This window comes from Impatiens glandulifera, chromosome 7, assembly GCF_907164915.1.
Source record: "Impatiens glandulifera chromosome 7, dImpGla2.1, whole genome shotgun sequence".
NCBI classification, from domain to species: Eukaryota; Viridiplantae; Streptophyta; class Magnoliopsida; order Ericales; family Balsaminaceae; genus Impatiens; species Impatiens glandulifera.
This window is the reverse complement of record NC_061868.1, coordinates 16103115-16122525: the sequence shown is the minus strand read 5'-3', so window position 1 is coordinate 16122525 and position 19411 is coordinate 16103115. Positions and strand designations below refer to the sequence as shown.

The 19411-nt window shown below is 28.8% G+C and overlaps 1 protein-coding gene, 1 long non-coding RNA gene and 1 other non-coding gene across 3 annotated transcripts; 2 read left to right on the top strand and 1 right to left on the bottom strand.

Annotated features, from left to right (window-relative positions):
- The first annotated feature begins 1113 nt into the window (after positions 1 to 1113).
- Positions 1114 to 8989, top strand: LOC124909573 (putative germin-like protein 2-1). Its single transcript, XM_047450240.1, has 3 exons — positions 1114 to 1228; positions 1291 to 1525; positions 8413 to 8989. The coding sequence occupies exons 1-3, from the start codon at positions 1114 to 1116 to the stop codon at positions 8987 to 8989; spliced, it is 927 nt and encodes a 308-aa protein (XP_047306196.1).
- On the bottom strand, positions 3739 to 3812 carry TRNAI-AAU. The gene has a single exon. It is a non-coding gene; the product is annotated as a tRNA-Ile (tRNA).
- An 8492-nt stretch (positions 8990 to 17481) lies between the features above and the next one.
- Positions 17482 to 18437, top strand: LOC124910718. The gene is made up of 2 exons (XR_007096451.1): positions 17482 to 17789; positions 18113 to 18437. It is a non-coding gene; the product is annotated as an uncharacterized LOC124910718 (long non-coding RNA).
- The last annotated feature ends 974 nt before the right edge of the window (positions 18438 to 19411 follow it).

Below are 19411 nucleotides of genomic sequence, written 5' to 3'. Positions count from 1 at the left end.
TTGTCAAATACTGTCACGGATCTGAGTCATCTCAACTAAACTTATTTAAAGTCAATGTCGACCTCAACTGTTTTGATGAAGATGAGGACATGCCCTTTATTGAGAATATGCCATCTCTTCAAGGTGAACCTTGACGTCTATTTTGTGCTAAACATTTATTATGTGCAAATGAGGAGTAGGTTGCTCGCTATCTCATTGAGCTGGGAAATATCTCCTTTGAAGAAAAACGCTTTAGGGCCCAGCCTCTTATCGAACAGATTCCAGACCCAGTTCAACCTTACTTAGTCATGGAAGAAGAGGGGATTATTGTTGAAGTTATACAATTGCCCGTTCCTCAACAAGAAACAGATGTGTTGGAATCCTCTTTTCAAGAAGTAGAGCAATCTTCGTTGGATGAGGTTGAGGTTGTTCAGCTTAATAAAACAGAAATTGAGGGGAATCCACAAAAGAAGACGAATCTGAGAAGACTCCCTATGCTGATGGGGAACAAGTTAATCAAGAGGAGTCATCCTCTAAAAAAGTTCAAGAAGAAGAAAGTCCAGTCCGAATCACGATACCATTAGACGTTATCGAAAATGTGGTTGATTTGCTTCTTCATATTGAAAATATCTCTGAAAGAATTCATCAGATTTGTGATGATATTCTCAACAACCAATCAAAAGAAAACTCCAAAGATCCTTCTTCTCCCTCTAAAGAAAAGGAACCAGAAAATTACATTCAGATCAACATGAGGATGAGCCCAATTCGCACTTTTCCAACTTGCTCTCAAGTTGTCTCCTCTGCGACTCATTCTTCTAGAGAAGCTTCTCCCGGTGGAGTAAACTTTTGCAACTCAATGTTGGATGCAATTCATTCCATACAAAAGAATATGATGGACATGCAGTCCAGATTAGTCAATCTCGAGAAGGCTCAACCTCAAGCAAGAAAGAAGTATCTTCCATTCTTGCCTTTCAAAAGGAATTGGAAAGGACCATGAAGAGAAACACTTATGAAGTCAACATCGTTAACACCACTTATGCAAAGTTTGAAAAGAATCTCTTCAATAGACAGTCGGAGAAGTTTACCGAAAACAAATAATTCAACTTGGAGCTTCATCAAGAAGTTATGATAGCAATGAGTCTTGTTCAAGCTCAAATGATTGAAATGACCAATTCTATGAATAGAGCCGAAGTTGAACGCATGGAACAAGTTGATTCCTATGCAAGGTCAATTCAAGCCATGGAAGAAGGTAAAGTTACTGCTGAAAAATAAAGAACCCTTATTACCATTGATGTTGATAATGTTAAAAAGGGGAAAGTATCTCAAGAGGTGGTAGTTCAAGAGGTGGTGCTTCTAGAGGCACCAGATCGAAGAGAAAAGTAGTTAATGAAGGAAGTTGCAGACCAGCTAAAAGAGGTGAAGGTCGTGGTGGCGACCGAGGTGGTGGAAGTGGTGGTCGTGCTTCCATCACTCGTTTTCATGATCTTCTAACTGGAAACTCTCTACTTAAAGGAAATGTTGATCCCAACGTGAAAAGGGAAGGACCGTAATCTCTTTTCTTTGGCTTTTTATATATTGAACTTATGTCTGAATTTTGCTGAACTAATGTGATGATTATTTTAATTGATGGGTGGTTATCTTGTCTTATTAATATTGTAAAGTTTTAACATCATAAAAAAGGGAGAAAGTGTTGGGTCAAATTATTTTGTTTAAAATAATTTAGAGAATAAGTGTATTCTATGACCAATCTTATTTTTATGATATGTAACTAAAACTTAATAAGTTGAGAATGAAGCTAAGTTATATATTTATGTGTATGCATGTGCATCAAACTATGCTAAATTAGACGTGGTCTAAGTAGGCTAAATAGACATGTTGCGAAGTTAGATGTCAAGGTCTAATTCCATTAAACGTGGTAGTCTAATAGGATACGTAGTTAGACGTACAATCTAACAAATGCGTAGTTAGACGTGCAATCTAATAAATGCATAGTTAGACGTACAGTCTAACATATGCGTAGTTAGACGTGCAGTCTAACAGATGCATAGTTAGACGTACAGTCTAACAGATGCGTAGTTAGTCGTTTAGTCTGTACAGTCTAACAAATGTGTAGTTAGACGTGCAGTCTAATAGATGCGTAGTTAGACATGAAGTCTAACAGATGCGTCGTTAGACGTGCAGTCTAAAAGATGCGTAGTTAGATGTGTAGTCTAACAGATACGTAGTTAGATGTGCAGTCTAACAGATGCGTAGTTAGACGTGTAGTCTAAAAGATGCGTAGTTAGATGTGCAGTCTAACAGATGTGTAGTTAGACGTGTAGTGTAACTGATGCGTAGTTAGACGTGCAATGTAACTAATGTGTAGTTAGATGTGCAGTCTAACAGATACGTAGTTAGACATGCAGTCTAACTCCATTATATTTGGTGGTCTAATGGAACACGCTATTAGAAGTTGACGTCTTTTTTTTTCCAAGAAAAACAAGTGATAAATTTATAAAGTCTGAGATGTCTAAGACGAGCCATATTTTTGGTTAATAATCTCATTTGAAAAGATACCTTCTACGAGTGTTCGTAGAGATAAAATTATTATTTGCATATCTAAATTTTAAAATGGCCTATGAAGGTCTCTAACATTCGACTTTCGCGTTATTAATCCGACTCTTAAACAACTGAGTTAATAGGCATCTATACATATATAATGATACTTAATTTTGAAAGTGTCCGGATTACCGGGTTGAGAGCTGTGGTTAATTTGAATATATATGTGAGAGTAAATGGATACTTGGGTCTTCTGGGTTGACTCGCCCATAAACTTAAAATGGTTAAAAATAAAATTAAAAATGTTATAGGTATGTTTCGAACTCGTAACTTAACAAAACAAGTATAACTTTTTAACCAACTAGGCTAATAACACTATATATTTTAAATTCAACACCAAATTTGATAAACGCGAGATATTTTTAACTAACTAATCTATACATATATAATGATGATTAATTTTGAAAGTGTCCGGATTACCGGGTCGAGAGTTGTGGTTAATTTGGATATATATGTGAGAGTAAATGGATCTTTGGGTCGAATTCTAGGTTGACCCGCACATAAACTTAAAACGGTTAAAAATAAAATTAAAAATGTTATAGGTATGTTTCAAACTCGCAACCTAACAAAACAAATATAACATTTTAACCAACTAGGGTAATAACACTTTATATTTTAAATTCAACACCAAATTTGATGAACGCAGAACGTTGTAACAATATATTTTTATCCGTGTGAAAATCTTCTTAGTTCAAATAATATTTTTTATTCATTAATATTTTATGAGATTTGAGAGAATTATAAGTAAATAGTGATAAAAATATTATTCAAATGTCTAAATTTTAAAATGGCCCAATGTCATTTCTGAGTATAACCAAACACCAAACTTAAATCTGAACCTCATACATCGTGCATTTCTACACGATTATTATTTTTTCTTGCGAAGAAAAATGAGTGACGACTCTTATAAAGTCAAAGATGTCTAAGGCGAGCCACCATATATTTGGTCAATAAAGATAAAAATATTATTCACATGTCAAAATTATAAAATGGCCTATGCAAGTCTAAAACCAGCAATCTTCGCATTATTAGCACAACAATCTAAATAAATGAACTAATAGGCCTTTGATTAATGGCTATTATTCATTAATATTTTATGAATTTGATATAAATGTAAGTGAATAGCGATAAAAAAATAATTCACACCTCTAAATTTGAAAATGGCCTATGCAGGTCTCGAACCTGCGACCTTCGCGTTATTAGCACGACGCTCTAACCAACTGAGCTAATAGGCCTTTGGTTAGAATTTTTTATTCATTAATATATTATTATATTCTAGATAAATGTAAGTAAATGTCCAACCTTTACGTTATTAGCACGACACTCTAACCAACTGAGATAATAACCTTCCTATCTCAAATTAAACCCGAAATGTTCAAATGAGTTGTTGAACCTGCAACGTTGCCTATATAATTTATAATTTTTTTAATGTCATGTGATCTTTTTTTTATTATTGTAAAACTTGAACTTATATTTTTGAGGTATAGTAACAAATCTTTTAAATCTATAACCTCCCACTTTAATTAATGTGATTCGGTGATAAATTGTTAAATACCCACATTAACTTTAGTTACTTGAGTCATTAGTCAATTTTTATGAAGGCTAATGTGATTGAAAAATGTTTTGATATAGATATATTGTCTAGATGCCACCACATATAACTATGTTGATAAAAAAGAACTTGACACTCATCTAGTAAGGTCATGATGGTAGGCAGTGGTGGAACTACATATAGGACTGAAGTGAGCTGCAGCATAAATATTTAAAACTATATAAACATTAATAGAGTACTTGTCTTGGTGGTTTTGAAATAAGAGAGATTAGGTGATCAAACTAAAATAACCATATTTTTTTAGTTTTAAATTAGCATAAACTTGTGAATTTTTAATTTAAGAAGATATATTAGAGAATCTTTTAAGAGATAATACTATAATAACCATTTTTTATAGTGTTTTTACAAAAAAAAAATATTAAACTATGAAACATTAATTTTAAAGTATCAAATTAATAAGTGTATTAACTTAATTAAGAAGATATATTTGTGAAATAAAATACATTCTCGATTTTCAAATATATTATTTCGGAGTTTCACAAGTCAAAAGTCCAATATAAGAACTCAAATTTCATTGGTAGAAATGATCACCCTCGTTATCATAATTTTAATAATAAAAAAAAAGAATAACGTAAATAATAATATTAAGCTAACCAAAAAAAACTTATATGATAATAATAGACTAATAATAAAATATCATTAACTATTAACTATGGCACAGAACTTGTCGTTTGACGTACTCGAAAATAATTGTTTTTTTTAATTTTAAATTAACATCAACTTGTGAATTTATTAATTTAAGAAGATATATTTGAGAATCTTTTAAGAGATAATACTATAATAACCATTTTTCATAGTGTTTTTACAACAACAAAAATAATATTAAAATATGAAACATTAGTTTTAAAGCATCAAATTAATAAGTGTATTAACTTAATTAAGAAGATAATTTGTGAAATAAAATTACATTCTCAATTTTTAAATATGTTATTTCGGAGTTTTATAAGGTAAAAGTCCAATATAAGAACTCAAATTTCATTGGTAAAAATGATCACCCTCATTATCATAATTTTAATAATAAAAAAAAGAATGATGTAAATAATAATACACTTATTAATTTGATGCTAACAAAAAAATATAGAATTAGAACCTATATGATAATAGTAGACCAATAATAAAATATCATTAACTAATAACTAGGCACATTAACTATTAACTAGGCACAAAACTTGTCACCGTGTGATAGACTTGAATCCAAAAACTTTTAAAAATTTATATTTAAACAGTACTAAATTGAGAAAAAACCGAGTAAAAAACTATATAGTTAATTTTAAATTAATTTTAAACTATTTATAAAGTTTACAAAAATATATAAAATAATATTTAAAAACAAGTTAAAATAGTTATATTAATTTGGTTCGGTTATTTAAACAAAGAAATTTTCAAAAACAAAAATTAAATCAATTATAAAATAAATATTCGACCCTATAACAAAATGATCAGATATAGCAACTCATTCATTTGGAAATTAATATTTTATTTATTCTTCCAAAACAATTTATATGCATTAATATTCTATAAACGTTTTTTCGAATGTCTACTAACTTAATAATCTGTTTTTAAGTTTTTAACGATGATTTTTTGTTTGTGTTCTTATTTTTATGTTTGGTATCTTTTTTTTCTTATATTTTCATCAAAACAAAACTGAAATTTAATAAACTAGACTTTTATATTTTATTTATTTATATAATTAGTCTTTACTTATTTCAAACTTAATTAATTTAAGTTTTTTAACCTAATTTTTTTTTCAACTATATAATTTAAATATATAAAATCCTAGGTTTTTGGAGCACAAGCTAGAAAGGGATGAGCTTTCTTTAACCGAGTAAGAGCTGTAAACTTAACAATTTTACGGAAAAGATTAACAAATTTGTTATTTAAATTGATATTCTTAACACTTTTTAGATTTTATATTTATTTTATTTTAGTAAAAATATTCATAATTGATTTGATTAATATGTTTAATTATATGTTGAATTGTTATCCAAAAGAGTTTAATACTTATAATATTCCTAGTCCAGATGGTAGGTTACATAATATTATTTTACAAAATGGTAGGTTGATTTTTTTATTTTTTTATTGAACTAATGTTTATTATTTAGAGAAAACTAATTAATAATCATTAGAGAAAACTATTCACTCACCAAATTTTTATTGAGGACTTAGTCTTGTTCAATTTTGCAATCATCTTAAGGAGGCAAGCATTGGGCCATAATAACCCTATTTGATATCTTTACTTGAATTTTTTTTTTTCATTTTATTTCTCACAGCTTGTTTAAAAATATATAGTGCTTAATACAATTCATTTTCAATTATTTGATAAGGTCAATAATAGACCTAACAGAAACAACTTGTGAACTCGATAAAATCTTATTTAGTTGGTTGATAATGATCGAGTTTTAAAAATTGCTGACATATTCTCATATTCGTTTCAAGTGAGATGTACCAATTACTTGCGACCATTGAAAAATGGTTGGATTATTCAATCTTACATGTGACTTTTTCATTTTCATTTGTCAAACATCTCGTTAGTTATGTCTAACTAAACTTTTGTATTAATAAAACATTTGATTTAAATTGTTTACATATTTTATGATTGAGCTAACCTATGTGGAAATGGTCCTTAATTGAGTTCTTTATGAACACGTAAAGGACAAAGATCATCTTTGATAATGTCCTTAATCATTAACTAATTTAAAATGACACAACTAGACACATTTTATTCATTAGATTATCCTTAACTATTATTACAACTTCACTTGACCAATTCCTAGTAAATATCTGTCTTTGTTTTGTCCAGCTAGGACCTCAATAACTCCAAAATTAAGTACTCTAATTACAAAGAAATTAACAGATAATTAGATCCTGAGAGTTAGCTGTAATTAATTAACATATATCTTCTGTTATTTCTTGATCGTCCATATCGATATAATCTTTGTGTGTTCATGATTAATTATGGATTTTACAGTTTTTCATTATAACTAGTTGTATTAATACATTTTTTTTTAAAATATTCTTTAATTTGCCGGCGGCCATATATACAAAGTCATATGATAGTTATGATGATTATGCAATTAATTGAGCCATTCAAATTGACTTGGTAAATCTACGTAGGCACACATGCAAATTTCACAATTAACGGCTCTATCTGATTGTCTTACATATGACCAAATCAAAAGTTCCTATATCTACTATATAAGGAGGTCCAACTCATTTTAAATTTAGTCAATCAAAAACCATCTTTTCTAAATTTCTTTTCTTATCTGAATTTTGCCTACCCTTTTCGCTATCTTTTTATCCTTCAAGATGGGAAAAACTATACTCTTGTTTGGCTTCGTTTCTCTTGCTTTCATCTATATGGCCTTCGCATTTGATTCGAATCCTTTGCAAGATTTTTGTGTCGCTGACCTTGCTTCCTCCGGTATTTGGTTCTTTTCTCTTGCATTATATATATATACTAATTTTTTATGTATCGATTTTTCTTAAAACTTAGATTAATAGTCTTTGAGATAAAAGATTTGATTCCCTTTCCAAGTTCATTTTTTTTTTATATATTTTTTACATTAAATTCAAGCCCCTTTAATTTTTTTCTTAAATTATGTCCAAATTTCATAACTCTAATTTTTTACTCCATTTCTGCCTATAGTGTATCATAATCAATGGTAGGGCTGTATGGGCTTAAGCCTTAAGCCCATATATCAAAACACCATTATTGCCTACTAAATTTTTGTTTATGAAAATTATAAAAAAAACTTATATAATAGAATAGTAGTATAGTGTTTTTAAGAAAAACATTGATGAATTTTTCTTACATTAAATTCAAAACCCTTCATTTTTTTTCTTGTATTATATTGAAACTCCCTAATAATAATTTCCAGCTCCTTCCCTCTTTATAGTTATTATCATAAATAACAGGAATAAGATTTTAACACGGTTTATCCCCCATTGTTATTGCTTCAGATAAGTAGTTATTCATTTTATCACAATATATAAGTAAAATAAATAAATAAAACCCTAAAAAAAGATCCGTTTAAAAATAATTATAATTCTAAACAAAAATTCATACGGCGGCGCTTATTCTATTTTAGCGGCGCTAATTATGCGTTGATAAGCCTTTACCACATATAAGCGTCGGCAATTATTTTTGAGACGTTCTATGCGCCGTAAAATGACTTTTTAAGCGTCACAATATATGTGTAATAAGTTGCAGTGTCATGAAATAGTAATCAAACAATAATTTTTTTTTTTCTTAAATTGGGTGCAGTAACTGTGAATGGCTTGGTATGCAAGGATCCGAAGCTAGTCCAAGCCGATGATTTCTTATACAAGGGGCTAAACATTCCAGGAAACACCTCGAATCCAAATGGTTCTAAAGTGACTCTAATCAATGTTTTTCAACTTCCTGGTCTCAATACTCTCGGAATATCCATGGCGCGTGTGGATTATGCCCCATGGGGACTCAATCCGCCGCACACTCACCCACGGGCCACAGAGATCTTCACCGTCGTTGAAGGGACTATATATGCTGGATTCGTTACTTCCAATCCAGAGAATCGTCTAATCTCTAAAGTCCTTCACAAAGGCGATGTTTTCGTTTTTCCCATTGGTCTTATCCATTTCCAACACAACATTGGGCATGGGAGAGCACGTGCGATTTCTTCGTTGAGCAGCCAGAATCCTGGAATTGTAACTATCGCAAATACTGTTTTTGGATCGAATCCTTCCATTGCAGACGATATTCTTGCTAAGGCGTTTCAGACTGAGAAGAGTATAATTGATCAAATTCAATCAAAATTTTAGAGAAGAAGCAACATAGAGATGGTCAAATGAAGATTAATGATATTGTTGTTTTATGTTTTGGTTGTGTTTGAGATTTTCATTGTAAGTTTAATTATTCATTGTTAAATTTTTTTTTCCTATCTTCAATTGATGTAACTTATTTTTCTTAGGTTTGTTGTATTGATTTCTCGTCCAATAACAAAATAACTGGCCAGAATCATTTGAAATTGAATAATTTGTACACTTAAATAGACTTCAAATAAAACGAATATTTAAGTGCAAGAAATCTTAATTAATTTAGGCCCATTTTGAGTTGGAATGTTGAACTGAGACCTATCAATCTTGAGTTGAGGCCCATCTATTTTCTTATTATCTGTAACAATAATCATCATTTAAAGAGTATGTAGCAGTTCTTATATGTTGATTCAATGATTAAAAATGTATACTTTTGGTTAAATATTTCTAAAATAAAAAACAAAATTTAAAAATTGAAATTGGAATTAATAAATTATAATTAGCATTAAAAAAAATATAAATGTATTTCATTTGTAAAAGCTTGTTTAGCTTGTATTTATTGTAATAAACCTGAATTATTTAAAAAAAAATGTTAGATTTTAAAAAATGAGATATTTTATTGATAAAATGTTTAAAAGTATTAATATGTAATAATAAAATAAATAATTAAATAAAAGATATTTTTGTATTTTAATTAATGAAATGTATGATGTAATTGATGATATAAAGTATGAAATAATGTTTGATTATTATTATTATTATTTTATTATTATTTTAAAATATCAACTGATAAAGTTTTAATTCTTATATAAAAATTATAATAAAAATAATTTAAATAAATATTATTTAGATATACCCCAACCATAATAGTATTTCAAATGACACCTCATATAAAATACCCATTAATTTTCTAAATTTTAAGAAAATATATATCGGTTTGATAGGTTAGCCAATGGCTATATTATAAATATAAATTAATAAGAAATTTTATTTAGAAAAATATAAAATTATAATTCAGAACTATAAGAAAAGTTAAATTAAAAATTAAAAAATTAAAAAATAAAAAATCAAATTGTTTAATATTTCATTCTAATTTCAATTCAAATACTTCATTTTAAATGATATATCACACATGTATGAATTAAAAATAAATATCTATTCCAATCCAATATTACCATACAAATTAGTTTTAATTAGTTTGATAAATTTAACAATGAAATCAAAATCAAGATGAAAAATGAATATGATATAATCAAAAAAGATTAATGAAAGATTTTGTTGAGTAAAAAGATTTTGGTAGTGGTGGGATAGTGACAAGATGCATTACTAATCTGGAAACCATTATAGTTACACGACAAACTTGCTTTCATTTTCAAACCCTAAAATACTAATACAATTAATTAGCCTTTTGCTTTCATCACAAAAAAAGTAAAAGTATATAAACAAACAGCTCTTCACTTCCAAACCAATAACATAGGTGGTACATAGGTTTGGTTACCTTTGGTGTTGCATTAATTAGAAATATCAAACAAGATGGCCCGATTTTGATTTAACCGCCAATAACAAACCAATAATAATAACAAAAATTACCTCAATTTAAAAATATTGTAGTGTATAAAAGTATGAGCATACTCGTTTTTTTAAAGGCTAAAATTTGAAATCTTAGAGCGCGTTTAATCTTGAATTCTTAATGATTTGTAATCCTGGTTGGCTTGGGGTAAGCCCTGCAAGTCTACGGGTTAGGGCGATCAAACCCCAAAATAGTCTTTTATTAATAGGCATTAAGAGTTTTAGTTAAATTTAATATTTCTATAGATATAGTTGGTTCAAGATGAAAAACAAAAAATTTTATTTTGTTATGGATTTAAATCCCACTAGATATAAATTTTAAACTAAAATTATGATAATCAAAATTGTTTTCACGCTTTTTACATAAACTAGGGCAACCCAATTCTCTAGGATGTTACTGGTTTAATCTTAAAAAAGTTGTTTGTTAAAGAAAATGAGTTATTTGATATTTGTTTAAAATAAATTATTAAAATATTTGTTGTATTTAAAATTTAAAAATAAAAATATTTTAATATTTTAATTAATAAATTAAATAATTTGATAGTTATAATAATATTTATGTGATAAAGAGATTTTTCAAAAACAAAACATAAAAAAGAAAAAATATATCGTTTGATTATGTTTTAACGTATATGTATATATATTTTTTAATTACTAAATCACTTAATTTATTAATTAAAATATTATAATACACATAAAAAAAAATATACTAAAGTAATCAACTAATTAAAAACTAAAAACAATTATTGTTGAACTTGCATTTATTGAGTTAATGGAAGTCATTTTCTTATATTGAGAAACATGTGACATTGACAACACCTATCTAAAGTTGTCCCCAACATTAGTCAACAATAAATTAAATATTTGTGTCCTAACCATTGTTGTTAATGGTGTCATTGACACCCGGAAAGACATAATTAATTAGTGATCATACCTTTTATATATATTATTATTATTATTCAGAAACCAAATCATATAGACATATCAAATCATTATTTTAAATGAATCCAATTTAAATCTATAATCTGATAAAAAAAAAACTACCGGCATCTATATATATATATATATATATATGAAATTAAATTTTTTTTATTCAACACTTAAACCACTTTATTATAGGGAGAAATTATCGATATTATTAGTATATTAAAAATATGGTACCGCAAAATATAAAAAATATAGATATTTTGATATAACGAAAAAATATAAAGTTTAATACCAATTTCAAAATAATTAGTGTACACTAAAAACATAAAAATTTTAAAATTTTGATATATCGATATATATTAAGATACCGAAAAAATATTTATAAATTAATATATATATATATATATCACTTAAAAGAAATAAATAATGACTAATAAAATTGTGTATAATTATGTTTTTAATTTTCGATACAAAAATTAAATTCACACATGAAAAATGAAATTCTCAAAATATTATCAACGAATCAACTAATTTTGATAAATTTATTTATTTTTTCAAATATATATGAGATTTAACTTTCAATCTATCTAATGTCTATTTAAATTTAACTATTTATTTTATTTTTTAAATACATTTGACGTCAATTCAATTATAGAAACATATTTATTATATATAAAATATAATTATAATATAATATTATTCAATATATATATTTTCACCGTTAATCATATGCATTAATCATATGGGCTAAAAGAAAAGAATTCACCTCGGAATGATACTTTAATGATAAACTTTAATGGAATAATTAAAAAGCATGTGAGATTTTATTTATTAATTAAAATTAAATTAACTAATATTTATTATTTATTATTATTATTATTATTAAACTGCAGTGTATTATCAATTTATAAAAATATTTTGTAAATGCAAATATGATTAAAAATCATTTTCGATCTAGTTCGTTACACTTTAGTGTAACTTAAATATTATACTTATATTTATTAACTCTAATTTTTATAATTTAATTTAATTTTTAACCTTTACTAGTCTCTATAAATGTTTGAATTTTTAAACAGTATATTTTATATTGATCATTTTTTTGATTAAGTAAATATATAATTTTTTGGTATGAACAATATATACAGACTGTACCCAAACTTTTGATGCGATTTAAAGTATGGATACAAATTACGGTATAAATAATCAAACTATTGTTAATATTTTATTATTTTTAAAGTTATAATATTATATATTTCAGTTCTTTTATTATAAAATCCAATAATATATTAAAAAAAATGTTAGAATAAAATGACTTAGAATACCCCACTATTGGAATAAATATTAGTTAAGCAACTTAACCAAATTAATTTATAATTAAAGGAAAAAATTATAGTTAATAACAATAATAATGACGATGATAAAAATAATAAAAGCATATTCTCTCGACGTTTGCAAAAGGTGACATGGGCTGGTAGATCTGTAAAGCTGTTACAAGTTATAATTATAAAATTATAATATTATTATACTTTGTTGAATTGCCTTTTCCACCAAAGAATGAAAACACCTTTTCCTTTTACATTAACTAAAAATAATATATATATATATATATATATATATATATTATAAGATATTATTGAATAATTTTTAAATAACTATTTTTTTATTCATTAAATTAGTTAAAATATTTTATATTTTCTTTTAAAAAATAATTTTTTATTATTAAATATACAACATTTTAAGTTATTTTATAAAATAATTAAAATTTTTTAAATCTCAATTTCAACTAAAAGTACGGACTTGTTCAGTTTTTTAAATAAATAATTTTGATTATTCGAAAGTGATGATTCGGTGATAATTTTAAAAAGATATAATTCTTTTAATAATTGTTTAAAATTGTATTAATATATAATAATAATAATAATAAATAAAACATTAATTTAAAATATATAATAATTTAGTTAATAAATTAAATAATTGAATAAATAAAAAATATTTCAATTTAATTTATTTAAATAAACTCAAACACTACAAATGTTAATTATCTAGTAATAAATATCAATAAGAAAAGAGAATATATATACTATAAATTTTGGTCTAAGTCGTTGACTCCTATTCCACTTATTTTCTGGTGAATTATTTGACTTGAAAGGAACCGTATAAAGTTTAGATCTTTGTCGACCGATGTGTTTAATACATAATTATTTTATCATGACAATCAGGGAGATTCATTGGGTAAACCGATTGAGGTGATCAATGAACTTATTGATCTTCTCGAGATCCTCCGTGCTCGTTAAATTTGTTCTTTTGTTTATTTTTTTTACCATTGGTGAACATTTTGTGTTGTGCTTTTCTTATATATTATTTTCATTTTTTATAATTGTTTTTGTCGTTGAGCTTACATGACTCTCGTTTATATAATTTTGCATGAATCATTTCAAATATATTTATATATGTGAGTCTAAGAATTGATTATCAATAAATTTGAAAGTTATTGGTCTTTATTGTCTTAATTTTATGCAATTATGATTTATTTAATTATTAATAGGCCTGAGTTTGTATGTATAAGTAGTTTAGGGTTTCTGAGCTAATCTACTACTTTAAAATAATTGTTTGCAAATGTTAAAATATAACACATAAGACTCTTAAAACTTTTCCTTTTCAACATATATCAATCGTGTTCTCAAATTTTTCCTTATTTCCCTTTCTTCATCATTGTTCTTAGAAGATCCGATAATCGGAATCAACATTTGGTATAAGAGCTTATATGAAGAACATGTCGTCAAAATCAACTAGAGATGCAACATAATGAAGATTTGAAGAGAATGGAACATGACGCTCTCCTATCCGTTACTCACGCAGAGTAACTACTCGGTGTGAGTGTTGAAGATGCGGGTAAACTTACAAGTACAAAGAGTGTGAGAAGCCATGATGCTCGATGAGGTCGACGAATGTAATGATAGAATGGATATCGCCACATCTATGAAGCACTCCCTAAGGACGTCATTCTCATGGTGGTTGAGAAGAATTCCACTAAGCTAGCGTGGGATACGCTAAAGACGATACATGTTGGAGTGGAGAAAGTTAAGGAGGTAAAAGTGCAAATCTTGAAGACACGCTTTGAGGCGATTCACATGAAGAATGGGGAGCCGGTGGATGATTTTGTCATGAAATTGACATACATTATGACTGGTATCCGCTCGTTGGGAGAGAAGGTGGTAGAGATCTCTGTTATCAAGAAGTTCCTTAGAGTCGTACCATAAATATACATATAGATTGTTACCGCGATCGAGCAATATGGTGACCTTAAGAATATGACCGTCGATGAGATTGTCGGTTGTCTCAAAATCCACGAAGAGAAACTTCGTGGCTACGAAGACCAAAAGGAGGAGCACATATTGCTCACACATGATGAATGAATGTCACGAATGAAGAAAAATGGTGAAGCCATTTTTTCTTCTAGATCGTCGAGTCACAGCATCAACGATATAAATAACTAAGGTCGTTGCAAAGAACGAGGTTGAGGGAGAGGTCATGGAAAAAGCTCACCTCGACAAGAAGACACCAAGCCCCACAAAGATAAGAGCATAGTGAAGTGTTACGCTTGTTAAAAGTATGGGCATTACATGACCGAGTGACCTAATAAAAGGCCCGACGATGAGGAACACCTCACTAGCTTCCATTACGATGTGCAAATATTAATGTTTACTAAGGAAGTGACGAACGCCCGAAGACGATGAGATAAACCTTGAATAATTTGTGCAAGAATCGTCTAAGGAGGAACTAGAGGTGGTGTTGCTCAATGAATAGAAATACATGGCAAACCTCCTCGTAAGTGGCGATGAGTATAATCACACTAACGTGTGGTACATTGACAATGGAGAAAGCAACCATATGATGAGCCATCAAGAGAAGTTCAATGAGCTCGACGAGAAGATCATTAGAAACGTGTCGAAGACGGAAGTGAGGCACACAGGTTTCTTGATCTAGCTTGCGGGAAAATCCGTGTAAGCAGAGATGTGATGTTCGAGGAGGAGAAGAAGTGAGAGTGGTGCAACAACAACAACGAGCTTGTAAAAAAATCCATAGAGTTTAAAATCCTATGAGATGTCTATGCGAAAGCACCACTCGTAGAGATGGATCATGATAAATTGTTGTTACTCACCACTGATGAGCCAACAACATATCACGAGGAGGAAGCCGAAGAGCAGTGACATGAGGCCATAAAGAAAGAGCTCAAGTCCTTTAAGAAGAACAAGACATGGGAGCTCACCTACTTACCACTCAATTATAATACCATCAGGTTAAAGTGGGTTTTAAAGTTGTTAAGAGACAACAAATACAACATTCACAAACATAAAACGATATTTGTAGCGAAACACTACGTGTAGAAGCAATGCGTTGACTTTGAGGAGATCTTTGCACTAGTGGTGAAACTTGACAATTAGACAAATTTTTGCCATCGCAACTCACCGTGGATGGGAGATCCACCACTTGGATGTCAAATCAACATTTCTCAATGGTGACATCGAAGAAGTGGTCTACGTCGCTCAACCTAAAATCTTCATCATTAAGGATAAAGAGCACAATGTGTACAATCTATATAAAGCTCTCTACGGACTACGTTAAGCACCAATGACGTGGAACACTTGCCTCAATAAGAGAATAATGAGTATCGACTTTGTGAAATGTTCTCAAGAGTAGGTTGTGTTCACGAGAAACCATGGAGAAAAATTACTCATCATGCGTATTTGCTGATGACTTGATCGTGACATGATCAAGCATTAAGGCTATTGAGGAGTTCAAAAAGAAGATGATGAAGGAGTTCAAGATGAGTGATCTCGGGCTACTTTCATACTACCTTGATATCGAGGTGGACCAGAAGAAATATAGCATCAAGGTGAAGCAGTCGACTCATGCGAAGAAGGTGTTGAAATAGTTCGCAATGGAGGATTGCAACCCAAGTAAGTATCCGATGGAAGCAAAACTATAGCTCGTAAAGGATGTAAAAGGAAGCTTAGTGGATCTGAGGGAGTATAGGCGTATCATCGGGTGCCTTAGTTACTTGACACACACTCGACCTGATATCTCTTATGTAGTTGGCATAGTGAGTCGATTCATGGAGCATCCCACCACTCTACACCAACATGCAGTAAAACACATTCTTCGTTACATGAAGCGGAGTTTATGGAAGCTACTGTAGTGTCATGTCAAGACTTTGGATGAGAAACTTGTAGAGCAAGGTTCTCGGATGCGAGTCGAGGCCAGTAAACCTCTATGTGGACAAAAAGTCCGCAATAACATTAATGAAGAACTCGATTTTTTATGGATGCATCAAACACATTGACACTCGGTTCCACTTCATTTGTGAATGTGTCGAGAACCAATAGATCGTCGTAGAGTTCGTAAGCACCAACGAGCAACGTGCAGACATTCTCACCAAGGCACTAGAAAAAGTCAAATTCGCGGAGATGCGAGAACTGCTAGGCGTGAAGTATCTCGAACCAAATCAAATTTATGGGGGAGATTATGAGTGTAAACATTAATTGTTAGTAAATATAAAAGTTATTAGTCTTTATTGTCTTTTATGCAATTATGACTTATTTAATTATTTGTGTGTATGAGTAGTTTAGAGTTTTTGATCCCTCTTTTAATCTAGCGGCAATAAGAGGTGAATATTAACTCTAAGGTCTTGAGTTCGAACCCGTCAAAAATTTGTTTTCAAATATTTCAACCGTTCATATATATATATATAAATAATTGGTTTTCAAAATTTTCTTTTTATTTCCCTTTCTTCATTAATGTTCTTTAAAAATTCATTAATTGGAACCAACAATATATACTGTTAACTAATATCACAATTATAAAACTCAAAAATATTCAAATTTAAAACATCCTAAATGAAATGAATGATTGTGAGGTCTCATTTTTTAGGTTATTCATTCGAATTTACATAACACATAGAATAATCTTAAAAAAAGAAAAAGGTAATTGCGTTTTTGGACCCATAGGAAAATGACCGGAAAGCATAATTGTAATGTAGGGCAAAATGAATGCGTAATGTATTTGGTCGGTCTACCAGCTGGGTTTCTATTTTAAAATATGTCCAGATTCAATGAACTTGGAATCCTCACTACCTTTTTCTCTCCTTCTACAGTCATAAATGACCCTAGTTTGATTCTCCACTCACTCATCACATCTCATCTGAAATTGAAAACCAGAGTTTTAAAATCAAAGTTTTCAGAAATTGAAGATCCTCTTATGGCCTTTGTTTCCTCTGTTTTCTTCTTCCCCATCCTCCGTCTCTTCCATGGTAAGTTTCTTTCTTCAAATTAATCATCTTTCATCCTAACTTTCAATTGTCAACAAAACCCACTTTTTATTTTTCCCTATAGTTTTCTTGATCTTGTGATTGATCGATGATGCAGGTTTTCATTTTCAAACTGTGTTTTTGGTTTAGTTCATGATTTGGTTAATTTCTAGACATGTTTTAAATTATTTTATAGAAAGAAAAGGTCTTTTTAGATGTACGGATACGTACTAATTCTACAGCTACGGTCCCACTGAAACTTACTTTATTTTTTTAAAAAAGATATTTTGCAAATTATTAAAATTTAGAATTTTATTTTATTGCAGAAGAACAAGGCGGGTAAAGCATGCAGAAGCTTTGAGCCAATATGGAAGAGGTGTCGGTTGAATCAACGGTCATCTCTACCATATGTTCGAGACCATTCTTCCTTAGACTAGCCAAACCCTAGTTTGTAAGAAATGTTTGATATATCTTGGCTGGTTCTTTGGTTGATGAGTTCCCCTCAACAAACTTCAGATTTTGTGTGACTTTTTTTCATAAATTTATCTCTATCATTACATAATTATGATGAAATAATAGTTTATGGAGTGAGAAATTGTTATGAATTCTTATTTCTATTGTTCAATTATGATCAAATCTTGTGTATGTTCATGTATTTTCATTATATGGATCACAGATTATCTTCATTTATCAACAAAAGCTCATAGTTAAATGGCTATACCAATTAAATGCGAGTCATGCCAAGATTTTGTCGGGAATTATATAAACAAAATGATAAAATAAGGAAGTCGTGTGCCATTTAACTAGTTAACACAATTTCACAATCATTCACTTTTTTTTATTATAGAGTAAAATCACTAATAAATGCAACTTCCGAATTCATTCAATCTCGATTCATTTTCAAAGTTATTCTCTCCCTTCATCACTCAATTGGCTCAAATTCAAGTGTAAAAGAAATAAAAGCTTTTAAAATATGAAATGTGAGTTTTCAAGACTTATTTTGATATGGAGCTTGTAAGTACTCTTGAGTCTTGACAACATATTCAAATTGAGAATAAAATCCCAAAATATATATCAAAACTTATTCTTAACTTATTTGAATTTATATGAAACTTATCATTAAAATATGTGTTAGAATCAATTAGCAATTGCATATTTTTTTTTTTTTTTTTATCAAAAACAGATTTTGGTTCAACTTCTGAATGATTTCTTAAGAATTTGATCTTAACAATGCATGGCCAACTTAAGATCAATAGGATTTGATTTGGATTGTTTTATGATCATGCAAAGTAGGGGTAGATAGTAAGTTTTCTCAAAATATAGCAAATGCCAAGGGTTGATTTGAAGGAGATGAATATTTTATGTTAAGAAAAAAATTAAAGGGTATTGTAAACACTTAATTTTTGCTTTCCAATTTTATAGTTTATATATTTTAATAAATTTTCAGTGTAATGTTTTCTAAAATTAATATATAAGCTTATTCACAGATTATTGAACAGATAACTATTATTTAAGATATTATAGTGTCTCGACCGTACTATGAAAATAATTAGTTTCGTACTTAAAATAAAAAATAAGATACTAATAAGTTAAATTTGAATAATTTAATTTAGTACTATTTTATT

Coding starts and splice junctions, on each gene's coding strand:
- LOC124909573 (XM_047450240.1), top strand. CDS start 1,114: ATGAGTCTTGTTCAAGCTCAAATGATTGAAATGACCAATTCTATGAAT. Junction 1,229..1,290: donor AATTCAAGCCATGGAAGAAG/GTAAAGTTACTG, acceptor AATGTTAAAAAG/GGGAAAGTATCTCAAGAGGT. Junction 1,526..8,412: donor AACGTGAAAAGGGAAGGACC/GTAATCTCTTTT, acceptor GTCATGAAATAG/TAATCAAACAATAATTTTTT.